Raw genomic sequence first — 10,766 nt, 5'->3', positions numbered from 1 at the left:
GAACTGCCTTCCTATCTGCTCCCCTCTTAGGAGGGCGGTCACCAGAAGGCAGTTGCAGAGGAGGACTGTACTTGGAAGTTGTTTTTGTTGTTGTAGTTGTTGTTGTTTTTGAGACAGGGTCTTGCTCTGTTGCCCAGTCTGGGATGCAGTGGTACGATAATAGCTGACTGCAGCCTCGACCTCCTGAGCTCAAGCCATGCTCCTGCTTCAGCCTCCAGGGTAGCTCGGACCACAGGCGCATGCCACTATGCCCAGCTAATTTTTGCATTTTTTTGTAGAGGCAGGGTCTCGCTATGTTGTTTAGGCTGGTCTCTAACTCCTGGCCTCTAGTGATCCTCCAGTCTTGGCCTCCCAGATTGCTGAGATTACAGGTGTGATCCACCATGCCTGGCCCAGAATTTTGTTCATATGCATTTTTCAGGAGCCTCTGCAAACTAAGAAGGGAGAATACAGCTTTCATGCGAGGGCCTCCCAGGACTCAGGGCTGGAGAACAAACCAGGTCTGCAGGAACTTGGCTTGGCTCTGCAGCCCAAGAGCCACCTTTTTGGAGGCTGGGGGTCTGGTCCCACTTCAGACAGGCACCAACCACAGAATCCAGCTGAAAGTGGGGACTCTGGTCTCAAAAGGCAGCTCTCTGCGTCTCTGCTGTGTGAACTTGGGCAAGTGTCTCAACTCTCCGCTTGCTTCTGCCCCTGGGAAATGGTACGAATAAGCACCAAGCTTGGAAAGCTAATGTGAGGATGAGATGAAGAGAAGAGCCGGTTTTCAATAAATGGTAGCTGGCACCATCATTTACACAGACTGGGGACTGATTGGAAGGAAGCCGTGACGGCCACGGAACCAACAGAAAGCTAGAAAATCGCTTTTGAGAACAGGCAGATGCCAAGAGAAGAGCCATTGAGGGGAGCAGCAAGATGGCGGAGAAATACCAAGCCTAGCCCCAGACAGCCTCTGTCTTTCAGTATGACTACAGGCTAGCAATCCGACCTCTGTCTTCTTCCCTTTTCCCTATCTTTCAAACAGGAACAAAATAACAGGTCCTGGTTCCCTGGAGGATGAGGGTGTGAGTTGGAACAGATACCTTGGAAAGGTTTCAGAAGGTTCCAGAAGGTTCTGGAAGGTCCAGATCTGGAACTCATCATATCATTGACAAATACCTATGGGGAATCAGTATTTTCAGGACATTGTGCTTCACGTTAGGGCTGCCAGAAAGTATTAAGCCAAGAAAAGAAACATTAAAGAAGGGGATAGGAAAGCTGGATTCTAGTCCTGCCTGGGCCTCTGACGTGCTGCTAGAGCTCTCTGGGCCTCAAGGAATTGAAAAGTAGGGGGGCTCTATAATAGGAAGGCCACCCTTCAGAGCCCTTCTCTGCCCCCTGTTTGCTGGATGTCCCTGGGGAAAATGTCTCCACCTCTCTGGGACTCAGTTTCCACATCAGAACACTGAGATTCAGTGACTGTACTGCAGGGCAGCTTTAAGGAGTAACTTAGATCATTCAGTCACTCAGTGAATTTCAGGCATTGGGAAATACAGTGCCAATTAAAATGTACGACCTGGCTCTCTATGGTCTATAAAGCGCTTAGCACATAGTGAGTGACAGACAATGAGCACCAACATCAGGCCACCATCATCACCCTAAAGTGCTTGGCACAAAATAGATGCTCAATAAACCCTAGTTCATAATACTGCAGTAGTTCCAGGACTGACATTGCAAGATTCTCTCCTCTCCCACTGCCTCCGAAGCATTAACGTGCCAGGAAGCAGGAACTGAGACCTTCATTAGGGATTCCCTGGGTGGCCTCAGGTGGGGAGGGTGACCTGCGTGTGGTCCTGTTTTCGTGCCCTGCCTCTTCTGGGTAAACGCCTCTGCTAATCTCCCCTTGCCCGGGCTGCGGGTCAGGTTTCGGGGCCCCAGGCAGATGTTGTCCAGAGTAGCCCTGTTTCCTTAATCCTCAGGGCTCCAGAAATTGTCCTTAGAAGAAAGAACAACAGACCCGCTGAGGTCACCATCTGTGCAGTCTTGATTTGTAAATGCTCATGAGGGTGGCAGAAAACAGGTCTCTATAGTAACGACTGAGGAAGGGGCTGCCTGTGCTTGCGTGTGTGCATGTGTCTGTGTGTGCACACGCACACACAGGGAGGAGGAATTGTCCAAGACCCTTATTCCTAGACTTTTCTTTTCTACCCTGATGAGCTATTAATTAATACTCATTGCTGCCTTGTTATTCCAGAGACAATTAGCTACTGTTCCTAACTGGAGTCGTGGGGACATTTTCTAAAGAGATTCGTTTGCCTCTGCCCACCCACACTTGTCTATCTCCTGGGACACAAGGAAATGTTACAGAACACAGAGACCCAGAGAGGAGAAAAACTGAACAAAGGGGTCTCTCCGGGAAGCTCAGATTCTCAGCGAATAGACAAGGGCAGAGCCTGAATGAGCAAGGACCCAGTGCACGGAAAGTTATTATAAAAACGTCAGCTATAGCTGGGCGCGGTGGCTCACGCCTGTAATCCCAACACTTTGGGAGGCCAAGGCAGGAGGATCACTTGAGGTCAGGAGTTCGAGACCAGCCTGGCCAATGTGGTGAAACCCCCTCTCTACTAAAATACAATCGCTCTGGAAGTTTGACGGTTTCTTATAAAGTTAAATATACACTTCCCATATGACCCAGCCATCGCACTCCTAGGTGTTACCCTAGAGATGTGAAAATTTATCACCCACATGAAAGCCTGCATGAAAATATTTATAGCAGCTTTATTCCTAATAATCTCCAAACACAGAAGATGTTCCAGAACCTAATGTCCTTGGACTGATGAATGGCTAAACAGCCATAGTTCATCCACATGATGGAATACTACTTAATAATAAAAAGGAACTAACTCCGGGTTCACACAGTAGCATGAATGGATCTCTAGTGTGTTCTACTGAGGGAAGGAAGCCAGGCTGGGCACGGTGGCTTACGCCTGTAATCCCAGCAATTTGGGAGGCCAAGGTGGGCAGATTGCTTGAGGTCAGGTTGACCAGCCTGGCCAACATAGTGAAAACTCATCTCTACTAAAAATACAAAAATTAGCCGAGTCTGGTGGCGGGTGCCTGTAATCCCAGCTACTTGGGAGGCTGAGGCAGGAGAATCACTTGAAACCGGAAGGCGGAGGTTGCAGTGAGTTGAGATTGTGCCACTGCACTCCAGCGTGGGTGACAGAGTGAGATTCCAACTCAAAAATAAAATAAAATAAAATAAAATAAAATAAAACAAAACAAAATAGTAAGATAAAAAATAAAAATAAAAAGTAGCAAATGTGCATGTGGGCGGAGAATGTACACACTTATATATGCGTGTGCTTCTGGAAGGGCACAGGAAATGGAATGAACAATTGATAAGAGATTAAACTTTGGGGTTAACAGACTGGGGTCCCCATCCCAACTCCCACACCCTCTCCCTGTGGTCCTTCCGCAAGCCCCTTCCCCTCTCTAGCCATCTATAAAACGTACATATCAGCCAGGCATGATAGCTCATGCCTGGAATTTCAGCACTTTGGGAGGCTGAGGTGGGAGGATCGCAGAGCCCAGGAGTTCAAGACCAACCTGGGCAACATAGGGCGACCCTGTCTCTACAAATAATTTTTAAAATTAGCCTGGCATGGTGGTGCACACCTGTAGTCCCAGCTATTCAGGAGGCTGAAGTAGGAGGATTGCCTGAGCCAGGAGGCAGAGACTGCAGTGAGCCATGATTGTACTACTGAACTCCAGCCTGGGTCACAGAGTGAGACCTTGTCTCAAAAAAAAAAAAAAAAAAAAAAAAAAGAAGTCTTCTTTTTTTTTTTATTTTTTATTTTTTTTGAGATGAAGTCTCGTTCTGTCGCCCAGGCTGGAGTGCAGTGGCGCGATCTCAGCTCACTACAACCTCCTTCTCCCAGGTTCAAGCCATTCTCCTGCCTCAGCCTCCCAAGTAGCTGGGATTACAAGCATCTGCCACCACACCCAGCTAATTTTTTGTATTTTTAGTAGAGACGGGGTTTCACCATCTTGGCCAGGCTGGTCTTGAACTCCTGACCTCGTGATTTGCCCACCTCAGCCTCCCAAAGTGCTGGGATTACAGGCATGAGCCACCACACCCAGCCAAAAAGCCTGCCTTCCTCTCTCTCTCTCTCTCTCTCTCTCTCTCTCTCAGTGTGTATTTTGAGATGGAGTTTTGCTCTTGTTGCCCAGGCTGGAGTGCAATGGCATAATCTCAGCTCATTGCAACCTCCAACTCTTGGGTTCAAGTGATTCTCCTGCCTCAGCCTCCTGAGTAGCTGGGACTACAGGCAGGCACCACCATGCCCAACTAATTTTTGTATTTTTAGTAGAGATGGGGTTTCAACATGTTGCCCAGTCTGGTCTCAAACTCCTGACCTCAGGTCATCCACTTGCCTGGGCCTCCCAAAGTGCTGGGATTACAGGCACCCTGCTAAAAAGAACTAACTTTCTTTCCTTCTTTCTTTCCTTCCTTCCTTCTTTTTTTTTTTTTTTTTTTTTTTGAGACGGAGTCTTGCTCTGTCGCCCAGGCTGGAGTGCAGTGGCATGATCTCCCCTCACTGCAAGCTCCGCCTTCTGGGTTTACGCCATTCTCCTGGCTCAGCCTCCCGAGTAGCTGGGACTACAGGCGCCCGCCACCTCGCCCGGCTAGTTTTTTGTATTTTTTTTTTTTTAGTAGAGACGGGGTTTCACCGTGTTAGCCAGGATGGTCTCGATCTCCTGACCTCGTGATCCGCCCGTCTCGGCCTCCCAAAGTGCTGGGATTACAGGCTTGAGCCACTGTGCCTGGCCAATATTTTTAATAGAGACAGGGTTTCACCATTTGGTCAGGCTGGTCTCAAATTCCTGACCTCAGGTCATCCACCCGCTTCGGCCTCCCAAAGTGCTGGAATTACAGGGGTGAGCCAACGTGCCTGACCGGGATCTATCTTATCAGGCTGCCCTGAGGCCTTCAGAACACACATCAGGTGAAATGTTTGGCTCTGACCCTGGCACAGAGTAAAAGCTTAGGGATGAGGGGAGAGAAAGGGTGGGAGGTTTTCCTGTGCAACCTAAGGAACTTCACTTTGGTCCTGGCCTGAATGATCAGGTCCTGTCCAGCTGTCCCCAGATTTATATCCTAACTGTCCCCTCTACGCTTGCTCACCCTCCAGGGCCTGTTCTTTCCCCCACCTCCAGCAGGGCCTTTACACTAACTGTTCCTTCAGCCCAATACCCATACCAGCATGTGAGCAGGGTTTTCGTGTCTTTACCCGCCGTAAAGACAAGGTTGTTTGCTGAATTCATGTATGTATCTCCAGTGCCTAGTACAACAAAAGTTTGTTGAGCAAATACATGGGTGGAATAGATCAGGAAAGAATAACAATTGTGTCATTACAAAACTTACCATAAACAGACACGATTGCTAGTGCCATGCCAAGCCATGTTGGGACCTTAGGCAAAAGGAAAAGTCAGAAAGGCTGGTTCTGCCTTTATTGACATTTTTGATATTTTGTTCATTGTGGATTTTGGCATACATTTTGATTTCTTAAAACATAGCACTGATTTTTTTTGTTTGTTTGTTTGTTTGAGACGGAGTCTCGCTCTGTCGCCCAGGCTGGAGTGCAGTGGCCGGATCTCAGCTCACTGCAAGCTACACCTCCAGAGTTCACGCCATTCTCACCTCAGCCTCCGGAGCAGCTGGGACTACAGGCGCCCGGCCACCTCTTCCCGGCTAGTTTTGTATTTTAGTAGAGACAGGGTTTCTGCATTCGCCAGGATGGTCTCGATCTCCTGACCTCGTGATCCACCCGCCTCGGCCTCCCAAAGTGCTGGAATTACAGGCTTGAGCCACTGCACCCGGCCTTTTTTTTTTTTTTTTGAGACAGAGTCTTGCTCTGTCACCTAGGCTGGAGTGCAGTGGTGCAATCATAGCACACTGCAGCCTCGACCTCCTGGCCTCAAGTGATCCTCTCACCTCAGCCTCCCAAGTAGCTGGAACCACAGGTGCCATTCTCTCTCTCTCTCTCTCTCCCCTCCGACCCCTCTCTCTCTCTCTCCTCCCCCTCTCTCTCAGAAACGGGGTCTCACTGTGTTGCCCAGGCTCATCTTGAACTCCTCAAGTGATCCTCCCACCTTTGCCTCCCGAAGTGCTCAATGGCATGAGCCATTGCACCTGGCCTGAAATACTACTTATCTTGATTATTGAGTTTTTTGGTGTTCCTTTAAATTTTGCACCTGAGGCCAGTGCCTCACTCAAGTCATTAGCGCCTGCCCTGATTATTTCCAACATGCAATCCACACCATATCATTAATTCCTCATCAAACGCTCTACTATTACCACTTTACAGTTGCAAAAAGTGAGGCACAACTGTGCCCAATGTCCCAAAGGAACGAGAAGAAAAATCTGAATTTGAACCCCAGCTTCTTCGTTTTTTGGTTCAGAGCCTGCCCAGTATAGCACTACAATAAGCTGAATTTTATAAGTTGGGTTTTGAGTCAAGGAATCAAAAGCTTCAGGCTTAAGTCCCATCTCTGCCCCAGAGTCTTCTGAGTCCTCCATTTTCACAGACGTCAGTTGCCCTAGGTGGAACTGGACTTTAATATTCTCAACAGCCCTTATTTTTCCCAAAACAGTTTACCAGCTTTTTCTTTCCTGAACCAGGAGCAATCGCAAAAATTGGCAATGCGAAGAAACAGGTACCAGCCAGGACACCTGAACCAACTTGGAGCTCAGGAACCCAGGAGGGGATTGGAGAGAGTGCGGAGACTCCGTGGTCCACAATGAATGCTCCTTCCCCATCCAAAAAAAAAAAATCCTCTAGCCCAGTTTTTGGGCCGGTGCCAGACTTTTATTCTGAAGCGTGGGCCACAACCTATGAGGTAATCTTTGGAGCTTCATTCTGAGGCGGAATCCCATTGGCCAGTTGGGGAAGCCCCTCCCAGGATTCCTGGCGCTCCGCCTTCCCCGAAGCCTATAAAAGCGCAGGTCCCTGCCTCGGCAGCCACGGGACACCTGCATCTGCCAACAAGACTGGAAGCAGGTGAGGCACACAGAGGGGGAGGCCCGCAGCTGCGTGGGAGGAGGGGTGGTCTGAGGGACATGGGATGCCGGGAATTAGACTGGTTTGCAGGTCGGTGCGTGGACATTTTCCCAGGAACGGACAGAGACAGCGAAGTTTGACGGTCTGGAAAGCAGAAATCAGTGGGGCAGACTGCTTGGGAGGTAAGTTCTGGGGACGTGGTACAGGGTGAGGAGCAGGTATCAGTGCTAGTTGCGACCCCTCCGTGTCTCCCCCTCCCAATGCCATTCTGAAGCTCCCCAGGAAGAAGCTAGGAGGGGAAATAAATTGAGTGGGGGTGGGGTTTCCCAAGAATCGGAGGAACCGAGAACGAAGAGGGGTGGGAGAACCGGGAGAGAGAGGAAAATCAAGTTTTCTTCAGCACGAGGGACAGCTCTCCCCCGACCAAAGGAGGAGAATGCTATTTATTTCAGCACCAAGTATACGGACAGCGCCTCTCGGGGGTTCCAAGGAGAGAACCGCGATCTGTTTCAGCACCGGGGCTCAGGACAGTTCCCAGAGGGCTCCGTTTCGGCGCCAGAACCCTGGACAACTCCCCCAGGTAACGGGAGAGCCCTTTGACCCTGATTTTGCAGGAGGAGGACGAGAGAGGGTGGTGTGAGGTGCCTGGCATTTCTGGAGACCTGCCCCTCATGTAATGGATCTTTAAACAAAGTACTTTCCAGATAAGCACACACAGAAGTCTGCAATTTTCTTTTTTTTTTTTTTTTTTTTTTTCGAGACGGAGTCTTGCTCTGTTGCCCAGGCTGGGGTGCAGTGGCACGATCTCGGCTCACTGCAACCTCTGCCTCCCGGGTTCAAGGAATTCTCCTGCCTCAGACTCCCGAGTATCTGGGATTACAGGTACCGCCACCACTCTTGGCTAATTTTTGTATTTTTAGTAGAGACGGGGTTTCACCATGTTAACCAAGCTGGTCTCAAACTCTTGACCTCGTGATCCGCCCACCTCAGCCCCCCAAAGTGCTGGGATTATAGTTGTGAGTCACCGCACCTGACCCAAGTCCGGAATTTTCGACAGGTAAGATGCCTCACTGGGGTAACAGGTGCCTGCTAACATGACATTATGGTGTCCCTTCCAGACTTCAGTGAGGAACCTTGTGCCAAGCATTGTACATACAGCATATCATGCCATCTTCAACCCTAGGACATGGCTATTACTGTGCCCACGTGACATTTGGGGAACCCAAGGCCCCGAAAAAGGCAGAAAAATAACCCACGCAGGGGCTCTCAGCCCACAAGTGAAGCTGTAAGTCAACCGCATCCATCCAACTCTAAATCCCATGTCTCTGACGTGCCTGGGTGGGAGTTGGGCCCTTGGAGATCAGACCCTGCCTCTCTCCAGGAGAACCAGGAATGGAAAACAGGGAGGCAGCACAGAGGCAGGAAGCCCAGGTGTCACAGCTTGGCTCAGGTGAGAAGGAGGAACTGGGCAGCGATCTCAGACATGGGGCAGGGGGTGGTGAAGAAGATTAGAGTGGCTATGGTCTAGTGCTGTGTGGAAGACTAGTGATTTTGTTGTTCTGATGTGCTACGACAACAAGTCACAGCCGGCCTCATAGCGCAGACTCCCTTCGACCTTCGCCTTAAATGGGCTGGCCCGTGGGGGAGAACCGGGGAGGTCGGGGAGGAATCGCTTCTACTTGGAGTGGGGGCTGGCTCACTCCAGGGGATACAGGCACAGGGAAGGAAGGGAAGCAAACAAGGACATACATCCTGTGCTCATACAGCCACGGACCATGTATGGGGTTGGTCACATCACTCGGACGTCCCCACAAGCCTGGAGATAGAAAATACCTGACTCTAAACCCAAGACCTCTAACCACCTCATGGCGCTTTCCTGGGGGACTCAATGAGGGAATGGCATTTAAAGCCCTCCATAGACCAGGGTTCTCAGGGTACTTTTCTATTAAAAAAAAATTTTTTTTTGGCTGGTCGTGGTGGCTCATGCCTGTAATCCCAGCACTTTGGGAGGCTGAGGCAGGTGAACCACTTGAGGCCAGGAATTCAAGACCAGCCTGGACAACATGGTGAAACTCCATTTCTCCTAAAAATATAAAAATTGGGCGTTGTGGATCACGCCTGTAGTCCCAGCTACTCGGGAGGCTGAGGCATAAGAATCTCTTGAACCCAGGAGGCAGAGGCTGCATGACCAAGTTTGCACCACTACACTCCAGCCTGGGCAATAGAGAGAGATTCTGTCTCAAAAAACATTTTTTTTTTTTTTTTTTTGGAAAGACATGGTCTCCTGCCTCGCCTCTCAAAGTGCCAGGATTACAGGTGTGAGCCACCGAACCCAGCCTAAGGGTACTTTTCAATAAAAGTTCCAGAAGTGGGCTGGGTGTGGGAGCTCACACCTGTAATCCTAACATTCTGGGAGGATGAGATGGGAGGATTGCTTGAGCACAGGAGTTTGAGACCAGCCTGGGCAATATAATGAGACCCTGTCTCTACAAAAAATGTTTTGTTTTTTTTGTTTTGTTTTGTTTTTGTTTTGTTTTTAATTGGCTGGGTGAGATGACACATGCCTGTAGTCCCAGCTACTTGGGAGGTGCGAGGAACACTTGAGCCTGGGAGGTCAAGGCTGCAGTGAGCCGTGACTGCACCGCTGCACTCCAGACTGGGCAACAGAACAACACCCTGTATCAAAAAAAAAAAAAAAGTTTCAGAAAAGATTATTTTCCTGTCTGCTACCCATCAGTGTCATGGGCCAATCATAGGACAAGTGTGAACTTGTGCCCGGTGGTGACTTAGGACATCATAAAGGCTCACCTCTTTTGCCAGGTGTGATGGCTCACACTTGTAATCCCAGCACTTTGGGAGGCCAAGGTGGGAGAACAGCTTGAGCTCAGGAGTTCGAGACCAGCCTGGGCAACATAGCAAGACCTCATCTCAATAAAAAAATAAATAATAAATAAATAAAAAAGACTCACCCCCAATTCTCTGCAACACCCTAATCGAGTGACAAACTCCACATGGTACCTGTTCTCCAGCCTCAGGGCTTTTGCCTTTGCTGTTCCTGCAGCTTGGAATGTACTCCCCCCACCTCCACCCAGAGCTCCCCACAACTGACCCTGCCTTCTTCTGCAAGCTCCATCAAAGGAAATGATCCTTATTGCCTCACCATTGCCCACGTGAAGTCTGTATTGACATTCTCATAGACCTAGGATATTGTGTCTGCAGCACATAGTCCAGTTATTTTCATGTTATCTACTGACAGGTCTATTTGTCTCCCTGTTACACTGTGAGCTCCGTGAGGACAGAAACAATGTTGGTATTTTCACTGCTGTGTCCCCAGTGCCTGGTCCAGGGCCCGGCACACAGCAGGCGTACAATAAGCATGTGTTGAATCAATAAAGGCATCACAGAATAAACCAATACATCAATCAATAAATGAATGAATGGCCTCAGCAAACACAGGAAGATCCTTCTTCTAGGTCTCCCCCAGAGAGATACCGGAGAGCGATGGTTGCTGCAGGTGTTTATTGGGGAAGCATAATTGAATCTGTGGACACTTAAGGGCCGGCCAGCCAACTCATAGCCCCAAGAGAGAGAGTCAGGCTCATTTAATTAGCAATTACAAGGCATTGATTCCTTATTCGCTCTGGCAACCCTTGTCTCCCTCCTCAGCCCCAGACAAATGAAATCTTTCTGTCTCTCCCAGGAGGACTGCCTCAGTGGGTCTAT

The 10,766-nt window shown here is 49.4% G+C and overlaps 1 protein-coding gene across 1 annotated transcript; it reads left to right on the top strand.

The window, feature by feature from the left end:
* The first annotated feature begins 6,685 nt into the window (after positions 1 to 6,685).
* Positions 6,686 to 10,477, top strand: LOC101012382. Its single transcript, XM_031659068.1, has 7 exons — positions 6,686 to 6,699; positions 6,927 to 7,043; positions 7,158 to 7,225; positions 7,496 to 7,623; positions 8,162 to 8,328; positions 8,425 to 8,493; positions 10,105 to 10,477. Exons 1-7 carry the CDS (start codon positions 6,686 to 6,688, stop codon positions 10,238 to 10,240), a joined length of 699 nt encoding a protein of 232 aa, XP_031514928.1. The 3' UTR covers positions 10,241 to 10,477.
* Positions 10,478 to 10,766: the final 289 nt, after the last annotated feature.

The sequence above is a fragment of the Papio anubis genome, chromosome 20 (genome assembly GCF_008728515.1).
Source record: "Papio anubis isolate 15944 chromosome 20, Panubis1.0, whole genome shotgun sequence".
Taxonomy (NCBI): Eukaryota; Metazoa; Chordata; class Mammalia; order Primates; family Cercopithecidae; genus Papio; species Papio anubis.
The sequence above is the reverse complement of the archived record's forward strand: the minus strand, read 5'-3'. Positions and strand labels throughout refer to the sequence as shown.